Source organism: Cynocephalus volans, chromosome 6, assembly GCF_027409185.1.
Source record: "Cynocephalus volans isolate mCynVol1 chromosome 6, mCynVol1.pri, whole genome shotgun sequence".
Taxonomy (NCBI): Eukaryota; Metazoa; Chordata; class Mammalia; order Dermoptera; family Cynocephalidae; genus Cynocephalus; species Cynocephalus volans.
In genome coordinates, this window is record NC_084465.1 from 33270805 (window position 1) to 33292351 (window position 21547).

The 21547-nt window shown below is 33.8% G+C and overlaps 1 protein-coding gene across 13 annotated transcripts in view; it reads left to right on the top strand.

Annotated features, from left to right (window-relative positions):
• The window catches only part of CADPS2 (calcium dependent secretion activator 2), a 498805-nt gene that overhangs the window by 306319 nt on the left and 170939 nt on the right, over positions 1-21547 (top strand). For all 13 annotated transcript variants that reach the window (XM_063101364.1, XM_063101369.1, XM_063101373.1 and 10 more), the window contains exons 9-10: positions 1593-1659; positions 20552-20660. In XM_063101364.1, coding sequence (XP_062957434.1) covers positions 1593-1659; positions 20552-20660 — 176 coding nt within the window. The remainder of the gene's footprint in view (positions 1-1592; positions 1660-20551; positions 20661-21547) is intronic.

Consider the following 21547-nt stretch of genomic DNA (forward strand, 5'->3'; position numbering starts at 1 on the left):
AGTTTTGAATCTTGCTCTTTTCATATAACATTATATAGTGAGATATTCTCTGTGTTATTAATTTTACCAAAAACATCATTTCAGTAGCAATGTAGTATTTCTGTAAATATGCTGGCATTTTAAAAATAATTCCCCTACGGTTGGACATTTAAGTTGCTATCAGTTTTCAATAATATAAATAACTTTGTTCTATGTATCTATGTAGGATGCAATTTTATGTGTACCTCTAATTATTACCTTAATAATTTTAGAGTGAAAAATGTAGGACTTTTTCTTCATATTGCCGTGTTATCCCTACGGGAAGGTGGTCTCACGTACCACTCCCACTAGTAGTGGATAATAGTGCCCATTCGTTTTATCACACTTTAGCCAACATCCCGTGTTACTGTTTTTAGAGGGAACAAAAGTATGTTTGTTTTATTTTGCCAAAGAGAATTATGAATATTTTAATAAGACAGAAACTAAAAACTTAAGCTAAGATTTTAGGTTTAAAAGTTGGGAGAAAAGTCTAGGATTTTAAGCCCCTCAATAAATTGTTAGCCATAATGCTCTTTTTTTCATCACTCAGGATTGTATATAAATTTAGTTGGAATAGACTCTACACTGTTAAACCTTCACTTCAGAAAAAAGGAATGTGAAAAATGTTTTAAAATCTTTCTTTAATTTTAAAATTAGTCCTCTATTTGTCATATTTTAAGCTTCTAACAATGTTTTCCACTTTTGTAGGAAGTGTGTATGTAGTTTCATGGCATGATTTTAAAATAGCTCTCCACAACAAGCTCACGCTTGATTAATTTGTAGTTTTTCCTTTTTCTTCCCTGATATTTCAGTGTGTCATCTGTATATTCAGTAAGAACAATATTCTCAAATTATTTACTACTTTAGTCATTTCAGTTCAGTTTACTAATGTCGATGTGAATTTAAACAAAAGGCATGGTTGAAACAATGTTAAACTATACAATGTCATCTTTATTATTATCTGAACATCATAATTTAAAAACTTTGCAGCAATATGCTTCCATTAATCAGGTAAATCCCCAAATGACGGAGCCGGTGGAGACCTTAGAAATCAGCAAACCCATCTTTTCATTTGATAGGTGAGAAAATGGAAACCCAGATTGGTGCAGACACATCTCAGGGCCACCCAGCTGGACAGTGACCCTTCACCCTGGATTCCTGACTCTACAGCTGGCTCCTTCTCAGGCCACACTACTCAGCTCTGGTTGTCTGAGAACTGAAGCATTTAGTACCTTGTTCTCAATTCATAGCCTTTGTCTCTCCTAAGAAGTGTGTCTAAGAATAAAATTCCAACTGGTTCTTTGATTATCCTTTCTAACTCCTACTTCGTTCAATTTGTGGTAAGGACTGACAAATTGATAAGCCACATAAATCAATTCCCTTTCAAGAACCTAGAATAAGCTCAGTCGTTTTGTAACACAGAAGCTGCATGTTGTCTCAGATTCCAAATGAACGAAACTTTGCCTTTAGCAGGCTGGTCTCAAAAATAAATACCTGTGGAAGAAATATGATTACACAGAACCACAACATTGCTCATGCAAGGTGTCCTTTTGCTTGTTTGTTTTTCTTAACAGATATCTGTATGCCCTTGGACAGAAGGTTTGGAAAAGATGGAAAAAACGTTACTTTGTTCTTGTTCAGGTTAGTCATTTTTTTTTCCTGTTACATATTCACTCTAAAACAGCAGTTCTCAAACTTTTGTTGATGTGGTAATATATATCAATATTTTCTGAATTAGAAATTAAAATTGAGAATTTTAAAAATATTTAATTCATTTTAAAATAAAAGTAGTAAGTTCATTACAGGCTAGCACAAATAACATTTTTATGTAAAATAACTAATTTCCAAGACAAAGAATTTAGTGAAATAAATGTCAGTTGTTTTATGCTTTTACACATCTCTTTACCATGTGGCTTAATAGAATGTAGCTGTATTCTCATATCAGCTTCTGCACTCAATTTGTTGCAATATCAGATGAAATGTAGCCTCTGGAAAATTCCATTCTACACTCATGAGAGGATAAGTATGACAAATGCAAATAATTTCTAAATATTGTCATTAAAATAGTTTTGACCTTGCAGATCCCCTGAAAGGATGCCAAGACTAACCTTGACAACTGCTGCATCATTCTGATATTTTACTCATATAGATAAACCATAATACATAAAATCACTCATTTTTATACAAATATACCACATATATCACTTATTAACATAAATATGTTTTAAAATCAACTTGACTGGTGTATTTGTGATTGGACTCTGAACATGGACAAATGGTTGGACTATGCAGCTTGGCTGACTTTTTTTTTAATCTTGAATAACCTTTGCTCATAGAATATACTCATTAAGTTAAATTTACATTAAAGAATAATTTTATAAAAATAGTCATTCCATTCCATAATAAATCCAAGCTATTTTGTTCTCAATGGAAAACTGTGAAAAGAGAATCACTCTTGGAATTCTTAGCACAAAACAGTCTGTAAAATCTCATTGATTCATACCATACATTAGTAAGCTCAGCTGGGCTAGATCAGAATGACAAGGTGAAATACCAAGAAAGCAACATTACCACTTGCTGTCTTCTATCATTTGCAATTATTTGCTTGCTTCTATACATATCAAAATGGATATGTATGGAAATTTTAATGAGAGTGACCCATTGGGAGGAACTGGGTGGTTTTTGTTAGTATTTTTATTTTATTTTATTTATTAGTATTTTTAAAGATAGCTGTCATCTATGCACACACAACTTGTAGGTCCATATCTGCAGGCTGCATTATTGAAAGGTGAAGGAGAAATACAGAGGTCCATCAATTGCTGGATAAGATTACTTTTGATGTCCCTTGATGGCATAGTAACTTCATGAAAAGTGTAAAAATTCAGTCAAATTATTTTTATCTAAGTGGCAAACAGCCAGCCTATTATTTTTCCTAGCTAAAATGTAACCTTTTATTATTGTGATTAGAACTAATATAGTTGTTCAATGAATTTAATAAAAGATACACACACACACACACACACACACACACACACACACACACAGAGTCAGTATTTCAATATAGAGCCCAAAGGTTTGCTCTGAATACAGGTCCCCTGTTATGAGTTCTGGGTGTTCTGTCCTCCAAAAAGTACCCCCGTAAGGCATTTTCTACAGTTTTAAGGTTTAGTGTGTTTAAATCGGTGTAAGAACTTAAATGCATTTACTAAGCAGTTTGAGTGGAGATCTTTCTGGACATTTTGATTTTATTTCTGTCTTACAGATGTCTCACCCACATCTAATTTGACAAGTTTGTGTTAGTGGTTTTTTGTGTCAAGTCTTTCTAAAGCATTCACTTGATTTTTAATAGAAACAGGAGCTTCCTTTTTAGTTATATTTCATGTATTTATGTAGCATCTCCTTTTATTCAGTAATTTCAATAGACAGTGTAATTGGTATAAACTAGTTTGGGAACAAACCCAGCTGACTCTAAGCAAGCGTAGAGTTTAACTGGTGGAAATACATACTAGAGAACATGTGAATATAATCCAGTAACCACAAATGTTCAACGTGTCATTTGCATTGGTCACTATGTTTTAAAGAGTGAGTGGAGGGTGCTTGTGTGTGTGTGAGTCTGGAGACCTGGTTAAGTGATAGTAGGCTAGAAGAGTTTCTAATATACTGACAGTCTTACTACAAAAATTAGGATTTTGTAGAGCAGTCTTGGGAGGTCAAATGATCACCTTTTGCTTTTGGCCAGGTAATGCTTGAAGTAATCCTTTACCCCTTATTTTCTAGCATATGATTACAAGAATCAAAAGTTGCAGGACAAACATGTATACTTTGATTGTCAACCGTAGAGAGTTTAGAAATGAAAGAAGGAATTGGAATACTTTGAGATTGTTAATTGGTATGCCTTGAGGAACAATTAATTGTCTTTGGGGAGCTAAAAGTTCTTCCAGTAACAAATATATGTGTTTTACATTTTAAAAGGGAAAATCCAATTTAAGTTAAAATAGGTAAACCCATATGCTCCATAATTAAAATTTCTGAAAAATACCACCAAACTGTAATGAATTTGGATTTATTCTACCTGAGGTATCATCTTAAAATTTTAAGTCATGTTTAAGCATTGTATATTTTCACACATATATGTACATACATCTCATGCCCAAATCTATGCCAGTACTCTGACAACTTTTTGGGGTTTTAAACACAACTGAATCTTCCATTCAATTCCATGAGTAATGGGAAGACAAATTGAATGCACAATCTTCCAAATCTAGATGGATATGTATGGAGATTCAATAAGAATGACCCATTGGGAGGAACAGGCAGTTTTTATTAGTATTTTTAAAGACAGCTCTCATCTATCTGCACACAGCTTGTAGGTCCATACCTGCAGGCTGCATTATTGAAAGGTGAAGGAGTCATTTTTCTAGGAAGGACAGCATACCCCTGCTGTGTCTGCTGCTGCCATCGGCAGAATGGTGCTCTGGTGATAATGTGAATCTCATCATCACTTGTGAGCATGTATTATATGAGTGATAGAGCTGGAGATCCAGCCATCAGCCCAAGAATTTGTACTCATAAAAATTGATTGAGAATCACGTTTGGCCAGCTGCAAAGTCATTGTTCAAAGTGAACACTTGAGGAGCCACTGAGGTGCAAAGACTTTTCAAAGACTCACATATAAACATTTAAATCGGAGTAAAATGTCAATTTAAATCAGAGTCAAAAAATGGGAAAATAAATTACTTGTTAATGTTGAGTGTTTGTTTTGCCTTTAAGTAAGTTTAGTATTGGTGCCTGTTTAGATTCTCATGCCAGTACAGTAATAAATAGATTTTAATGTTTTCTGAGAGGATGAATTTTTTTTTAATGAATGTAAATTTTGGTTCAAGCCAAATTGAAAGAGCAGTGATTTTGAAGAATATGCTTGAAATCTTACCAAAATTAAACTTATATATGCTTCTTATTCATTTTTCTTGTGCTTGTTCAGTATTTTAATATTAAATTTGGAGGATATCACCAGAGTAAAGTACTTATGATACCTTAATATATTGTAGTTCATTATAATAAAACCATTTAATAGTTTTAAAATTTGGTATTTGTGATTTAACCCCACCGAATTATTTCTTTATTTTATATTCTGCTAAGGCCTATGTAAATAACTGTATGTCCCAGGTATTATACATTCTGTGATACATCTGCAAATTCCTGAAGCACTCACCTATAACATAATTATTGCTATATTTAATCTAGTATTTATTAACCATTACTTTGTGACTAGCATTTATGCGAAGCACTTTTAATAAATTATCTTAAGTACTTCTCAGAATAAGTCTAGGACAGTAGGTGTTATTGTTATTCCCACTGTATAGATAAGAAAATTGGTGTACAGAGAGGTTATATATGTGCTAGAGTCAAGCACATCCAGTTCTGTCAGACTGTAGAGACTAAGCTCTTATTTCCTTTGCCATACTGCTGTGATTAAATTGATACACACAAGTACAGTTGATTTGAGGACAAACAGATATATAAATAATGACTGCAGGTCATTTATTTCGTGAGGTATAAAACAGTGTTACTACACTAAATAAATGGCGAGAGTGTGATGGCTTAGAGAATCCTGTGCTCATGGAGGCCACTTCCTATGTGACAGCACTGGAAACTCAAGTAGGCATCTATGTTGTTCTGGCCCTGTATCAAAATGTACACTGCTTACTGTCGATGTGTCGGAATCATGACTTGAAGTTGCTGCAAAGAGCAGCAGGCTATCAAGACATGATGTTAATTACATGTCAGCTGAGTTGGCACAGGATGTAAACAGTCATGCCACTGAATGATTCCTACATGCCAAAGACATACAGGAAGCGTTCTGCTAGGAAGATGCCATCAAGATCTGCTTTCAGTGTGGAGAAGTGGCTGCCCCAGCCTACCAATTTCTGAAATGTTCAGTACACAGGGGGATCCCCTGCAACAGACTCCTCTCACGTTTTTGGAGAATGTCACCACTGCATGAAGAACGCTAAGTTCAGCTATACGATTTATGTTTAGTCCAGAACATAACTGAGATTTGCTTGTGGCAGTAAGACAATGTGAAGTGAACAGCTACATGGCTGTCAGATCAAGAAAATCATGGGACTGTGGCTCTCTAGCTTTATGTTTTAAGTTGGTTTAAAATTTACAAACCCAGGACATGTTCAGTGCAGAATAAAATCAAACCATACAGTTTTTATGGTAGGAAATGAAAGACCCTCATCGACACTTCTAGCAGTACTGCCACCTTATTCCAGTCTCCTTCTCAAAAATAGCCAAGTGACTGTTGCTAATGGTGTGGACTTCTAAACTTGCATCTTTTTGTGTATGTCTGTGTGTGTGTGTCTGCGTGTCCATAAACACATCCATTCATCCCTAATGGAATCATTCCAAATATTTTTGTTCTGTGATTCATTTGTTCTCCTTTAAAAATATACCAAAGAGAAGTTGCCATGTCAACATATAAAATTAATTTTATTAAATGAATGATTGAATTTCATAATATAGATTAACATAATTTATATAACACTTCCTCTTGCTTGGATATTTAAGTTGCTTTTTAAATCAACAATCAATGCTACCATCAATATATTTACAATTCTTATATGTTAATCTTCATATGCGTGTGGGAAGTATTCCTATAGATATGAAATTGCTGGGTCTAAGGGGATAAATATTTGTAATGTTAAGTAAGATTTTAAAGCTTTAGACAATTTACGAGTTTTTAAATATTCACCAAAACTTTGACATGTTTTTCTCATTTCAGTCACTTTTGTATAGTTAACAAGTGTTTATTAGGTGTTAAGTTGCATGTTATTTTTATCTTATTTTTCAAAACCTATATCTTCAATATGAAAGGAAATTGAAAATTCTTTTGGTTGTGGGGTTTATTCGGAGCAAAATGTCAGTGGAAAATCATTTTTATGTTAGGTTTCATTTTTAAGATAACTTTCGCTTTGTGATAATTGATTGGGTTTTCCATTAAAAAAAAAAGATAATAGCCATATTAATTTATGTGATAGGCCCTTGGACATTAACAGACTTAATACATTTATTCTTTTAAGTAGCTCAAAAACATATTAAAATAAGCATTTGCCCATATCTCAGGAGCTAAAATTATTAAAGGAGACAGAGGATAGAGTGAGAATAGGGCCCGATTTAAGAAGGAGAATTTTATATGGAACAGGCAGTTATCTCAATGTGAAAATCTTCTTTTTTACTTATACCTTTTGTTTCTTTAAGAAACCATTGTTTGGTGTTATTTTCATGTTTGGATTCCAGGGCAATGTCTGATTCCTCTTGTTTTACAGCTGATAGCTACATGAAAGAGCAGAGGACCTATGAATAAGGATTGTATGATATTGTGAGGACTGAATCACATTTTTGTGGGCTAATGATTCTTGAAATTTGTTTTACAAGACTCCATTTTAAAATGCTGTGTGTATTTTTGTGTGTGTCTTTCTGCATATATATGTACATCTTTATATGGATGGGAGTGTGTGTGTGGATCCATATGTAAAATCTTCACACAAATAGTGTGCCTACTACGTAGTAGAGACTAAGTAAATATTGGTAAATAAATGAATATCTTTTCTTTAATTTGGGTTCCTTATCTTATATGGAACATGAAATTGACTTATATCTGAGCATACTTAAACCAAAACTTTGGTGTCATCTTTGATCTCTCTCTTTTCTTTACCCCCATGTCAATCAGAAGATACTGTTTGTTCTTTAGCCAAAACAGTATTACATTTACATCCAGTTCTCTCCACCTTCTCTGCTACCACACTAGCTGAAACCACCATCATCTTCACGTGGGCTTCTGCAGCAGCGTCCCAGCTGTTCTCTCAGCTTCCACTTCCACCACTCTCCTTACAATCGTTCACACTGACAGAACAATCTATCTGAAGCATATCTCACATTGTGACAATTCACCGCTTAAATCCTTCTAGTGACTTCCCACTGCACTTAGAACAGCCCATAACCATGACCTACAGAAAGTCCTACATATTCTGACCCCGATCTTCCTCTCTGCTTAGTCCTTCCCTGTCACTGAGCAGCATCTTGACTTCTAAAGCTCTACCCGAGATTAATTGCTGTGCCATGAGTAATAGTTTAGTAACTTCAGGTCACCATCCGCCCCCCCCAAACGTACCTCAAATAAGTATATAACGTGGGTTTATTTTTAAGTGTGATTTCTGCACAAACACACCTTTGGATTAAGTCCCCAACTTTCTTTCACCTGGATTGTTTGCTACCCCTAAGTCTCTCTGTAGAAATTCTGATCATTCTACTGCTTTTATTTCCCCCGTGGCTGGCTTTTTCAATCTCCGATTTAGGTATCAGTTAAAATGTCATCTTTTCAAATGCGTCTTTCCACCCACCTAAAGTGCCCCCAACTCATTCCCTGTTACATTATTCTGTTTAATATTTTTCAAACTTTTATCTTCAATTAAAATTATTTTATTTATGCATTAACTGTTTTTTTAATCTCTTTACCCCTTCTAGAATGTATGCTCCATGGAAATAAAGATTTTATCTTTCTTTTAGTCTACTGTATCTATGGAACTTTAAACAATGCCTTGTTCGTGAGTAAAAACTGATAAAGTAGTTGTTAAGCTAATGAATATATGCAAATCACTCTGAGCATTGTTTTAGAAAAACTGTCTTTCTCTAATTTGTACACTGATTGCTAAATCTTTTTTATACCATTTAGTCAAGACATTTAATAATAGATATATATATTCCTCCCAGATCTCTTAGGATCTTGAAGATGTATTCGTTTTCCTTGATTAAATTAAGCCCTGGGATTTTTTTTTTTTTTTTTTTTTTTTTTTTTTTTTTTTTTTCCCCCTTTACAATAACTCTAGCAGCACCTTTGGCTCTGCCAATAACATATCCAGCTAAGGATTTTTAAGCTTTAATCTTACTGAAATTAGACGGTGGCAGTTGCTAAGCTGCCAGCTGTTAACATGATCTCTACAGTAGTAATACAACATGCAAACCTGAAAGCTGTGGTCTCTAAAATCTCATAGTTAGCATTTACATGAGTGGACATGGACAGGTGTCGAACAGGTTAGCAATTGAGAACAAAATGAGAGGTTTCCTATTCCAGATGCAGATACCTCATGGGACCACAGCTAGTTAGGTTAAGGTGCCCTATCAAAAGTAGTAAGGCCAAAACCTGCTTTAATGCTGTCTTCAGATTAATGTCTGTTTATATCCCCCAATTTTCAACAAATCCATTCTTTACAGTTATTAAGAGTGGATTGGTTTAAGGATATTGAATGTATATCATTCCTGTGCTTCCACAGAAGGGATTTTCAATTTCAGTATAGTAAATTATATAAGCTTTGTTCAGTAATACACAAGTAAGCTTGTAAGCAAAAGCAAATACTAGATCACCATAGGTCAGACCACCTGTTTCTATCTAATTCCCTGGCATGTGATGGGGCAGAGAGGAGGCTGCAAGACTGCCTTTAACAGAGCACAGGGGGCAAGGTGACCCCCGGTCCCTGTATCTAATCTTTCAGCAGCACACTTTAAATATCAGTGCCAACTGATACTGACAGGTCGTTCAGAGTACAGCTTTTCCAGATTACCCTTGACCTGGATACTGGTTAGCAAACCAGTAGTTACGAAATGTTAACACTATTCAGAAGGATTCACCTGAATTTACATTGGATTCATTGTCGGGTTGGCCTTGGGAATGTGATTTAGCAAGACCTTGCAAAAGGGATGGGTAAAAGTTAGGGAATTTGGGGTTAGTAGAGGAATCAAAAGAAGTATGAAATGTGACATCTTTTTATGAAAATAGAAATAGGAATCAATGAGTCAAAACGATAGTATTAATAGTTGCTTCTGAAGCAAATGTATTCCAAAAGCCAAACTGCACTTTTTTTCATTTGTCTCATGGGTCAGATTTCCTAATTGTCAGTGACAGCTTTGTTAGTCCTTGGTATTTTGTTACTCTTCCGTCTGTACTCTTCATTGTAACTCTAGGAGCAATTACCTGTGACAGATTCTGGGTCTGTTGGGTGATTTTTGAGATATTAAAATGAAGAAAATATTAAAAATACAAACAAATTTTTAAAATGTTGTAATGCTTTATCATTTAAATGGTCATGCTTGTAGAAATAGGGTGATTCCTTTAAAGCTGGAGCTTTTTTTGTAGGAACTTTACTCTTTAAATTGGTAGTTAAAATTGCATATATCCAGCATATTAAAAAATTATTGTATTATTTAAAACTAGCTAGAAATATGATACTTAAAGCATAAAATAGCAACTGGACATGTACTTCAAGTTATACAAAGAAAAAAATTACTGTATGCATTTTACATTGCATGCCTTTTGATGGCTAATTTTTAAGGCTAGATCTAACATGGCAAGTAAATTCTTTTAGCATTTTAGGTGGGTTACACATACCAAGTCTGAATTCTTTAACACATGACAACATGAGCATATCAATAATTCTATAAGGAGCTTTATAGAGTAATAAATTTTTAGTTTTTAAGAGAATAATTTTTAAAACCTATATTACAATATATGTTCAAGACAATGTCCATTAGAAATAGAACAATGTAGTATCTAAAACTACATTTAGATGAATCGCCACTTTTTTCTCTCTTCCTCAATTTCTTACTCATTTGTGTATTTATTCAACAAACATCTTCAACAACACAATCACTACGTTCTTAGTTTGCCAATAAAAAGAAGGAAAGAAATAGCCCATGAGAGTGGGGAGAAAGACACAGAGAGAGGGGGAGAGAGCCAAGTGAGGCCAGGAGACAGAAGACTGAGGCGTGGAGAGTCAGCAGTCCTCAGGGCACTCAGCTTGTGAGCATGTGATTCCACAAGCATTCAGTCCCCAAATGAGTCAGGTGCCTGCGCGGTGTTAGAGTAACAAACTACATCTGTGACCCAAAATGAAATGACTTTTGTAAGACAACAAAAGAATATATAGAGAGAAGGATGACTGGTCCCTGGGTTAGATCCAGTGGGAGACTCCTGGGAACGGGCAGGCATCACACAAGGGGCTCTCCACATCAGTGATCTCTGATTCTCTCAAAACCCTGTGAAGTATGTTATTGTCACCTGTATTTTACAGAAAATTAAATGAGGTACATAAGGGTTAGAGTGATTTGCCTGAGGTCTTGTCAAAATAAGTTGGGAAGAATAAAAATAAGTAAGGATTGAAGGGAAAAAATAAAAGTGAAACTTGTGTTTGAAATGGCAGGCTCATTCATTAAAAACACCTTATCCTCCCTTCGCTTCCAACTCAAATACCTTAATATGACTGACTCTCTGCAGAAGCTCTTCTCTGACCACACTATTGGAAATAAATCCTCTTAATGTCCATCTCCTTACTTTGCTTTGTGTTTCAGTGAAACAATTCACTGTACAAAATTATTTTTGATTTATCTTTGTTTATTTGTAATTCAGTTCTTTCCTTCATTCTCACTCTGTTAAATGGATATTTTCCTGATTTGGGGGCATTGTTGTGTCCCCGAGGCCTAGAGAAGTTCACTGCAGATGCATAATAAATATTTATTAGATGAATAAATGCACAAATGACTGAATGAATGAGAGAAAGGGGTAAAAATACCTATAAGAACATGGAGGAAGATAAAAAAAAAAAGTTGTAAATGCACGTGAAAGGTAACCCATTCTGTTTAGTAAGCAACAAAGGACTAATTTGCAGATCTCTACAAGACATCAAGAAGTGACCAAATATGTCTTTATAAAGGTCCACATAGGAAAGAGCACTCACATTAGTCTTTACATTATCTTGCTAATATGTTCCTTAAAATAATTTTGTACAACTATAGGTACTCTTAAATTTTCATCCTAAGTTTAAATAGTTGCAATGGATGCAGTTTCTAAAGTAAAACCATTAAGTCACTTGTAAACATACCCTATGGAATCTACATACTCTTGTGATCTTATATCCACCTGCAACCGTAGAAAATTTTATATTATTAGCTTTTTCTCTTTGAACTCTTATTTCCATTGCTCTTCTCCAACAGAATTTTATTCTTATGAAATGTGTTATGTTTCAAGATTTTCTTGATCACTCTGTCATACTTCTCTGTAATTTAAAAAATGTCTACAAAATTGGAATTAAAATCTTGTAACCAAAAGCTTTAAGGGTTGAAAAATTTTTATATTGAAGTATAATTGCAATTATGAGTAAAACAGAACAGATTAAAACACATAAATATAAGGGCCAGCCCCATGGCTCACTCGGGAGAGTGCGGCACTGGTAGCACCTAGGCCACGGGTTCCGATCCTATATAGGGATTGCTGGTGTGCTCACTGGCTGAGCATGGTGCAGACCACACTGCCAAGGGTTGTGATCCCCTTACCGGTCAAAAAAAAAAAAAAATATATATATATATATATATATATGTATATATATATATATATATGTATATATATATGTGACAAATTTTGAAGAAACAATTATTAAACATAAATAAGTTAAATTTTATTGGAAATACCTTTCTTAATAAGCTGGATATGGTTTTCCTTCCCAATTTATCTTCATGTTTTTTTCTTTTTTTAAAATTTTTTTTATTTCAATTTATCTTTGAATAAATATTACGTATTGTAGAATGAGAAAGGGTTTCACATTAATTCCTTTTTTGTTTATGTCATTTTTAGAGATATAAATGTTGAGAAACCTGGCTCACTAAATAAGTAGACAGAAACAGAGGCTTTGTCACAGTACTAACACTCAGTTTCTCAAATAGTTTTTTTTTAAACTCCTGAGCTAGATTTTCCAAACACATAGTGAAGTAAAAATTATTTTTAATATTCTAAATTAAGTTCTTAATTATTTTTGATAACTAAAGTTCTACAAATTTGCTGAAGGCAAAAAATGTGAAAACCATCTGACTTTTTAAATAATTTGCTTTGCCTCTCAGTGTGTAGAACCATATGACTGCAACAAGAAGAATTCTCTTCTGAGCCTCCCTACATAAATGCCTGCTAGAAAATGAAAAGTGAGTTAGGGAGCACTCAGTTTTATTTGCTGTCCAGCTCGAGACTGGAGGAGTCGATTCTAACAGCACCTAGGAGAAGACTCAGGGAAATCGATAAGGATTTCCTGAAGATCACTGTTCAAGAATAGTTAAAATGGTGGGGGAACTAATACGGATACCTGTGAAGAGATTCTATCATACTAAAATCTAATATGTTGATTTTATACTCTAATAATTTTTAATAAAACATACTCTATTGAACAATTTGTGTGATGAGTTAAAAGAGTTGGCTGAGAGTAATAAAAGATCTGGCAGAGATAAGAAGATTGTAAAACTGAAAAGAAGTAACAGATTGTCCACATTTTAGGGAAAATATACAGAATTAATACTGCATAAAATGAGGTTAGTACTGTAAAAGACAATAGACAAGCTCTAAAAGTCTGAAATGAAAACTATACACACAATGGCAAATATTAAGGAAAGAAAGCAAATATACAATATAACAAAAAGTTTGCTTTTCTAGGTAGGAAGAGAAGAGAAAACAGACAACAATAAAAGATAAAAGAAGAAACATGTTCTGGTATTAAAAAGAATCTTATCTGCAGACAAATAGATTTCCTACTTTTCAAGAAAATTTAGTGAGAAAGATCTACATGAAAACAATTCTTCCAAAATATTTTTTCAATCAAAATATGTATGTTGCATCAGACGTCTCCTTAACACTTAACTACAGACGTTGATAGAGCTGTATCTACAAAGAATTGATGGGAAATTCTGTGACTTAGGAATTTAGTACTCACCCAAGAAATTTTTCATGTATAAAAGCACTGGAAAGATATTCTCATGTGGGTTAGGATTCAGAAAATATTCAGTGCACCTTCCTGGAAATATTTAAAGGTGAACTCCTGATATTTGAGAGATGAATGCGTCATATCTCAGAAATATGGAACTTAAGATGTAAAAGAATTAGAGGCTAATGTTAAGATCAACATATGTAGTTTAGTCTACTGTTGTAAGATATTTTGACTCAAACATAAACATGAAAAATGATTTCTAAAATGGTCATAGAAATATAATTATTGCAAAGTGTGAATTTTAAACTTTAGACTTTGCCAAAAATAATAAGTGGAAAAATAAAGACACATCTATTTATCATGTTATGTAACAGACAGAATTATTTTGGTTTTTTAGTAGAGAAAATATCGAGTCTACTGGGTTTTTGAGAACTATTAAGGAAATTATCACAGAATAAGAATAGGATGCGGAGAAAACATTAGTGACCAAATAACAGAAGATAAAAAGCAGGGGAAAAAAAGTGAGACTAAACATAGTTTTTATTGTAAATGAGTGAAATGGAATAATTAGCAGTCAGATTCTCAGAATAGAATAAAAAACAAAATCCACATACCTGGGTATTATAAGAGATTTACCAAAAACAAAAGGCCAAAGGACAGAAATAAAGCAGGATGACAGTATTAATCTCAGACCTGGTAAAATTTAAGAGAAAAAGTATTAAACACCCCCAAGGATTATAATTTCATATTGATTGAAGATATAATTAACAATTAATATTAAACAAGTGATAGCAATGAATTGAAAAAAACTGCAAAAAAAAAAAAAAAATGGAGAAACCACAGGAACCAAAAACAACCAGAACGGTTTAGAACTTATAAAAATGCTGTAGATAATTCGTGAGATGAGGCTAATACGAATTTAATGCACGTATTAAAAGTGAACAAAAACTGAAAATGAATAAGCTAAGTAGGTGAATTTTTAAAAACATCAAATAGATAACCCCCAAAATAAAGAGATAATAAAGATGGCAGAAATTAAGGAAATTAAAAAAAAATAGAGGGGATTATCAAAATGCAAAAGATGTTCTTTGAATGCACTAAAAGATGAATAAACCTCTGGTAAAAATGATTATGGAAAAGAGTGTAAGTGACTAAATAGTATATTAGAAAATGAGCAAACTATTTGATCAGTAAACTCACAGAAAAGGAAACCCTAAGTGACTAATAAATATAAAAGGAAATTCTCAGCACTGTTGGTAATGGGAACTGTAAACCCAAATAATAGCAAGATACCCTTTCCCACCCATCAAAATTGGCAAAAAATAAAAAAAGATTTACAGTGTCAAAGTTGGCAAAGACATGTTACATCAGGAGCTTTCATATACAACAGGTGTATGTATAAATTGGAAAGCATCTTGGTAACATCCAGTAGAGATGAAGATACAAATGTCCTTCAACCTAGCAATTCCACTCCTTGGTGTGGTCCTATTGCAGCCCTCACACACTGGGCAAGAAGATGTGCACACACATGTCTGTTGTGGCATTGTTTGAAGGGGCAATAGTTGAAAGAAACTGAATGCCACTAGTAGAGTATTGGGTAAAGTGTGGCAATTCAAGTAATAGAATATATATTTCAAGATGGTTAAACATCAGAAGTATGTTCGACTTTGAGGGAAAAAAGGCTGCAGAAGAATATGCACAATCCATTCATACAAAGTTTTAGAACATGTAAAAAATACTTAGTTTTATTTATCAATTCATTTATATGTTATAAAGTTTTTACATATACATGGAAATGATAAATACAAAATTCAGCATGGTGGTGACCTCTGGGGGAGAGGAGAAGAAATGGACTTGAGTAGGCAAATATATATATATATATATATATGCATCAATTATTTCTACCCTTAAAAAAATTAAAGCATATATATGTAAGAAGTTATCATTAAACAAAGCTGAGTAGTGAGTATATATATGTTAGTATACTATTATACTTTTTATGTTTGAAATATTTCATAATATTTTTAATTAAGGTAACATTGTGTTAAGTAGCTTTATGGAAGAATAGTGGGACTTTGGACTAAGTTGTTGTCCTTAAGTAAGAGACTGGGCTTCTTTTTAAAACATATAACAGAAGTGTACTGTTATTGTTTAGTACCCACCACTCCCATCTCCACCCCGTACTCCCTTCCCCAAACACACACAATCATACCTTTTTACACAAGGAGACTGAAACTTTCTTCAGGTGATCATAACAAACATCTTATGGGAGCCACTGGCTTTCATTTGTTAAGTCTTAGACATAGCTAGGGGGAAAAGTAATTTCACTGACAGTCTGTAAGATGAGGAAAAAGAAAGGAAAGGAAGACAAGTGTAGCAAGAACCAAAAGTTTCACAAGATATTTGCCTCACTCTTCTCCAGTAGGCTGAATGGGGTTTTGTTTGTTTGTTTGTTTTTTAAGTCCATCCATGTTGTTGTGAATGGTATATTTCATTCTTTTTTATAGCAGGGTAGAATTCCATTGTGTGGATATACCACATTTTCCATATCCACTCATCTGATGATAGACATTTGGGCTGGTTCCAACTCTTGGCTATTGTAAATAGTGCTGCAATAAACATTGGAGTACAGGTATCCCTTCGACTTGATGACTTCAATTCCTCTGGGTATATTCCCAGCAGTGGAATAGCTGGGTCGTATGGTAGATCTATCTGCAATTGTTTGAGGAAGCTCCAAACCGTTTTCCATAAAGGCTGCACCATTTTGCAGTCCCACCAACAGTGTAAAAGAGTTCCTTTTTCTCTGCAACCTCACCAACATTTATCATTCTCAGTCTTTTGGATATTAGCCAAGGCTGAATGTTTTTATTTTTCAAAATGGAAGTAGATACTTTTTTCTCATTGAAAAGGAATTCATGTCTTTAAAAAAAAAAAAACCTCGAAGAACACTGAGAAAATAATTTAAAGTAACCTATAATTTCACCACCCAGTAATAGCCACTGTAAATATTTTGATATATATCCTTTTATTCATATATATGTATGATGTTTACCCATAAAAGCACAATCTACATTTTTGTTTTTAACCTTCTCTTTATATGCTATATTTAAAAAATAGTTCCATGTTATGAAAAACTGTCACATCTCTTTTTATGGCTCATAGTATTATACAGCATAGTCATGCCATAATGTATTTTAACCAAATCACCTGTTTGTTTTTCCAGTTTCTTTTTCTTACATGTAGCACTGTAGTGATCACATTGCACATACATCTTTGAGTATCTGTCCACTTGTTTCCCTGGGATATGTTCCTAGGAGGAGATTAGCTGGATTTAAGTAATGTAAATAAATAGTAAAGCTTTTGGTACTGTATCAGAGTTCTCCACAGAGGCCGGCAGGCTGGAAACTGAAATGGGAGTTGATGTAGACTTGAGCCAGAATTTCTTTTCCAGGAAGCCTCAGTTTTTGCTGTTAAGGCCTTCTACTGCTGGTATGAGACGCACATACATATGGAGGATAATCTTTTGTAAAGTCAACTGATTGTACATGTCAACCCTGTTTACAAAATACTTTTACAGCAGCACCTACATTGGTGTTTGACTAAATAACTGGGCACTATAGCCTAGCCAAGTGAACACACAAAACACAAGTATATCACAGTACCTTTGCCAAACAGCATTCTAGAAAGTCTGCACTGGTTTTCATTCCCAAAGCAAGCCTGTAAGAATGTTCATTTCTCCACATGGTCACCAACACTGTATTTTAGCAACCATTTTCATTTTTGCCAGTCTAATCAGTATTGTTTCTAATGGTGTGTTATAGTCATGTTAATTTTAAGTTTTAAATCTAAAATCTGTTGTGCAGTTCAGTAGGCTCTAACATAGTAATTTTCACAAAAATCTGTGCCTTTTATTTTCTAGGAGAGCAGAGTCATCAGCTCCACCCTTCTTGAAACAGAAAATCCATTTCTTCATCTTAAAAATAACAATGTTGATCTCCACACCTTATACATGTCACTACCTCAAACTTCTTTTCTGGCCCAAGGTACAGAGAGTAGGTGTGAAAAATAAATGCAAAAGTAAAAGAGAGAGCAGCCATCCTTTGCCCATTTTTCCACTGTGTGTTCTGGGTTTTCCTTTTTGAATTATTGTTCTTTATATTTTCGATATGAGTTCTTTGTTGAATATATGTTTTGTACACATCTCTTAGTCTGTGGCTTTACCTTTTTTATTTTCTTCATGGTGACCTTTAATGAAGATAATTTCTTAATTTTGATGTAGTCCATGTATCTTTTTTTTTTCATAATTAGCTCCTTTTGTGATCCTCTTGAAGTTATCATTTGCTATTATAAGGTGTTCTTACGTTTTCTTAGTTTCATTTCATGTTTAAGAATGGAAGAGGAAAATGATTCACATTAACCATCCTCTTTTCCATGGAATTTTGTGTTGTAGGATATTTTGTAATTTAGACATTTATTAACCCACCAAACATCCTTTTCTCCTGCTGGGAACAGCAACTCCCTGTATCTATTTTGTGGGAGCTTCTAAGAGCCTGCCTATTGCAGCATTCAGCATTCTTTGCTGTATATGTGAGCTCTTGACCCAAACTGAGATGATGGTACTTTCTTCCCTTGGCCACAGTATTTGGTCCAAATATGGCCTTTAGAGCTAAGCTGGCACAGTCAGGGAGGTGACTGTAGAGCTCTTAGCATCCATGGTTCTAGCAAGTGAGACTTGAGCACAAGTAAATGATGCCAAGGCCAAAGAGAAGAAGAATTGAGAGGCAGAAGAGATCTTGGAGGTGTCGTCACTGGCTTCCTAAAACCTCCACCCTGGCCCTCCCTTCCTGTGGGTTGGTTATATGGGTCATACATTCCCAGCTTTCAGTATGATCTTTATTTACTTTGGCTAAAAGTCTTGAAATAAGTATGCTTGAAAATGTGGTCCTGTAGTTATATAAGTTTGGGAATACTCCTAATATGAGGGTGCTTTTAAAAGTTCATGGAAGAATTCATGTTCTTTTAAAATTCCATTTTCCGTGAACTTTTTGAAGTACCCTCATATGTCTCCCTCTTAGACATTCACAATCTATGTTAGCATATTACAAAGGCCATAAGAAACCCTGAAGCAAAAGGAGCATATTTGTCTTTATTTAACCTACTCACTCCAAACTTATTTTTAACATGAATACTTATTTATGGTGCTTCTATGAATATCTCATAGAAGCTTGGCCAGTGAATCATTGACTTAGGTCTTCCATGATAAAGCATTTCCCAACCGCAAGGTTAAATGAAAAGCGCTTTGATCTCTGAGCTAGGTTTTGAAAAATGCTATAATTTAATAATTTTTATGCAAATTATGTTAAACTTTTATTTGGAAAAAGAATCTTATAATTATATGGAGAAGACTTCTAAAGCACAGGCAACAAAAGCAAAAATAGACAAATGCAGCATCGAGCTAAAAAGCTTCTGCACAGCAAACAGCCAACAGAGTGAAAAGACAACCTGCAGAATGGGGGGAAATATTTGCTGACTGTTTATCTGACACAGGTTGTATGTCCAGAATATACAAGGAACTCAACAGCAAAACAAACAAAAAACCCGAAAAATAATCCAATTAAAAATGACAAATTACCTAAATAGACATTTTTCAAAAGAAGACATATATATAGCCAAAAGGCATATGAAAAAATGTTCAGCATCACTAATCAGGGAAATGCAAACCAAAAACCACAATGAAGAATTATCTCATGCCAGTTAGAATGACTACTATCAAAAAGACAAACAACAAATGCTGGTGAGGATGCAGAGAAAAGGGAACTCATACACTGTTGGTGGGAAAAGGTAAATTAGTACAGCCATAATGGGAAAGAGTATGGAGGTTCTTCAGCAAACTAAAAATAGAACTATCATAATCCAGTAATTCCACTATTGTGCATTTATCCAAAGGAAAGGAAATATACCAAAGGAAGTATACCAAAGAGATACCTGCACCACCATGTTTATTGCAGCATTATTTACAATAGCTAAGACTTGGAATCAAACTAAGTGTCTATCAACAGATGAATGGTAAAGAAAATGTGGCAAATACGCATGATGGAATACTACCCAGTCATAAAGAATGCAATCATTTAATTTGAGTCAACATGAATGAACTAGAAGACATTATGTTAAGTGAAATAAGTCAGGCACAGACAAATATCACAGGTTCTCACTCATATGTGGGAGCTAAAAAAAAAAAAAAGCTTGTGGAAGTACAGAGTAGAATTTTGGTTACTACTGGAGACTGGGAAGAGTAGAGAGAGGTTGGTTAATGCATACAGAATTACAGCTACACAGGAAGAATACAGAATACTTCAAAAAGTTTATGGAAAGATTTGTTATCTTTTAATTCTATTTTTCCACAAACTTTTTGAAGTACTTTTGTAAGTTCTAGTACTCTACACTAGGTGTTTCTAATCAACAGCAGTGCTATGTGCCTATAATTAACAATTTATTGTATATTTTTAAATGGCTAGAAGAGAGGAATTCAAATGCTGTCATCACAAAGGAGTGGTAAATGTTTGCAGTGATGGATATGTTAATTAGCCTAATCTGATCATCACAGTATATACATGTATTTTTACTCTGTACTCTAAAAATATGTTAATCATTATGTGTCAATTAAAAATAAAATTAAAAATAAATAAAATATAACTTTAATGTGACTAATCTGCAATTTTTTTTTTCTCAAGCAGGTTAGCCAGTACACCTTTGCTATGTGCAGTTATAGAGAAAAAAAGTCTGAACCACAAGAATTAATGCAGCTTGAGGGATACACTGTGGATTATACAGATCCTCACCCAGGTAATTCTAAGTTGAATCACATTGCCTGCCATGCATGTGTGCCTGAATTTTTTATAAATACCCTGTCTTTTTTACATTTCTAACTCCACTCGATGAAGAGGATGCATAATTCACATATATAACTGGGCAAGACTTTATGAGATTCAAATTATGTCTTTTTGAGGGCTATTATTTTTAGTCATAATTCATCATATCTGTCATTTTAGTACAAGGATGAAATATGTAAAAGTTGCTATAATAGAAAAATTGTATGAGAAATATCAATGCTTACTTAAACGTTTTTACTAGAAAGCAGAAATTATACCAAAAATAGGGAAATGAATGTCAAATGAATAATTATATATTATATTGTATTTTCTTCCAACCAACGCATTCTTGCACTTCTCTCTCTTTTCTTCATATTAATACTGAGCGTATAATACAAGACACTTTGTATCAAAAAATAGAGATTGAATTAATATATGGATATTAATGAAATTAATATAGCAATATTAAGAAGCATAGTGTTAAGAAATTAATGTACAGAGATTAAGAAATAGAAATGTGACCATATTCACTAATGGGTCACTTAAAAATATCATCTTCACTAATATTCACTAATTGGTGGCTTAAAAATATCATCTTCTCTGTGAAAGAATTTTGCAAAAGTTAAAATATCATACAGTATGAGGTGCCATTATTGTCTTAGCTGTATTTGTTTTTTGGCTAAACTCGTCATGTATTTCTCCTGTTGGTGAATATGCCAATAGGTAAGACTTCCTTCTCTGGCAGGAAATATCAGATTATGCTATGCATTTCTGTGGGGTATGTTTGTATGTCTTGCAGTATGCTGTGTTACGAACTGTTTGTTTCCCTGAGTTACTTTAAATTTTCAATTTAAGCAAAAT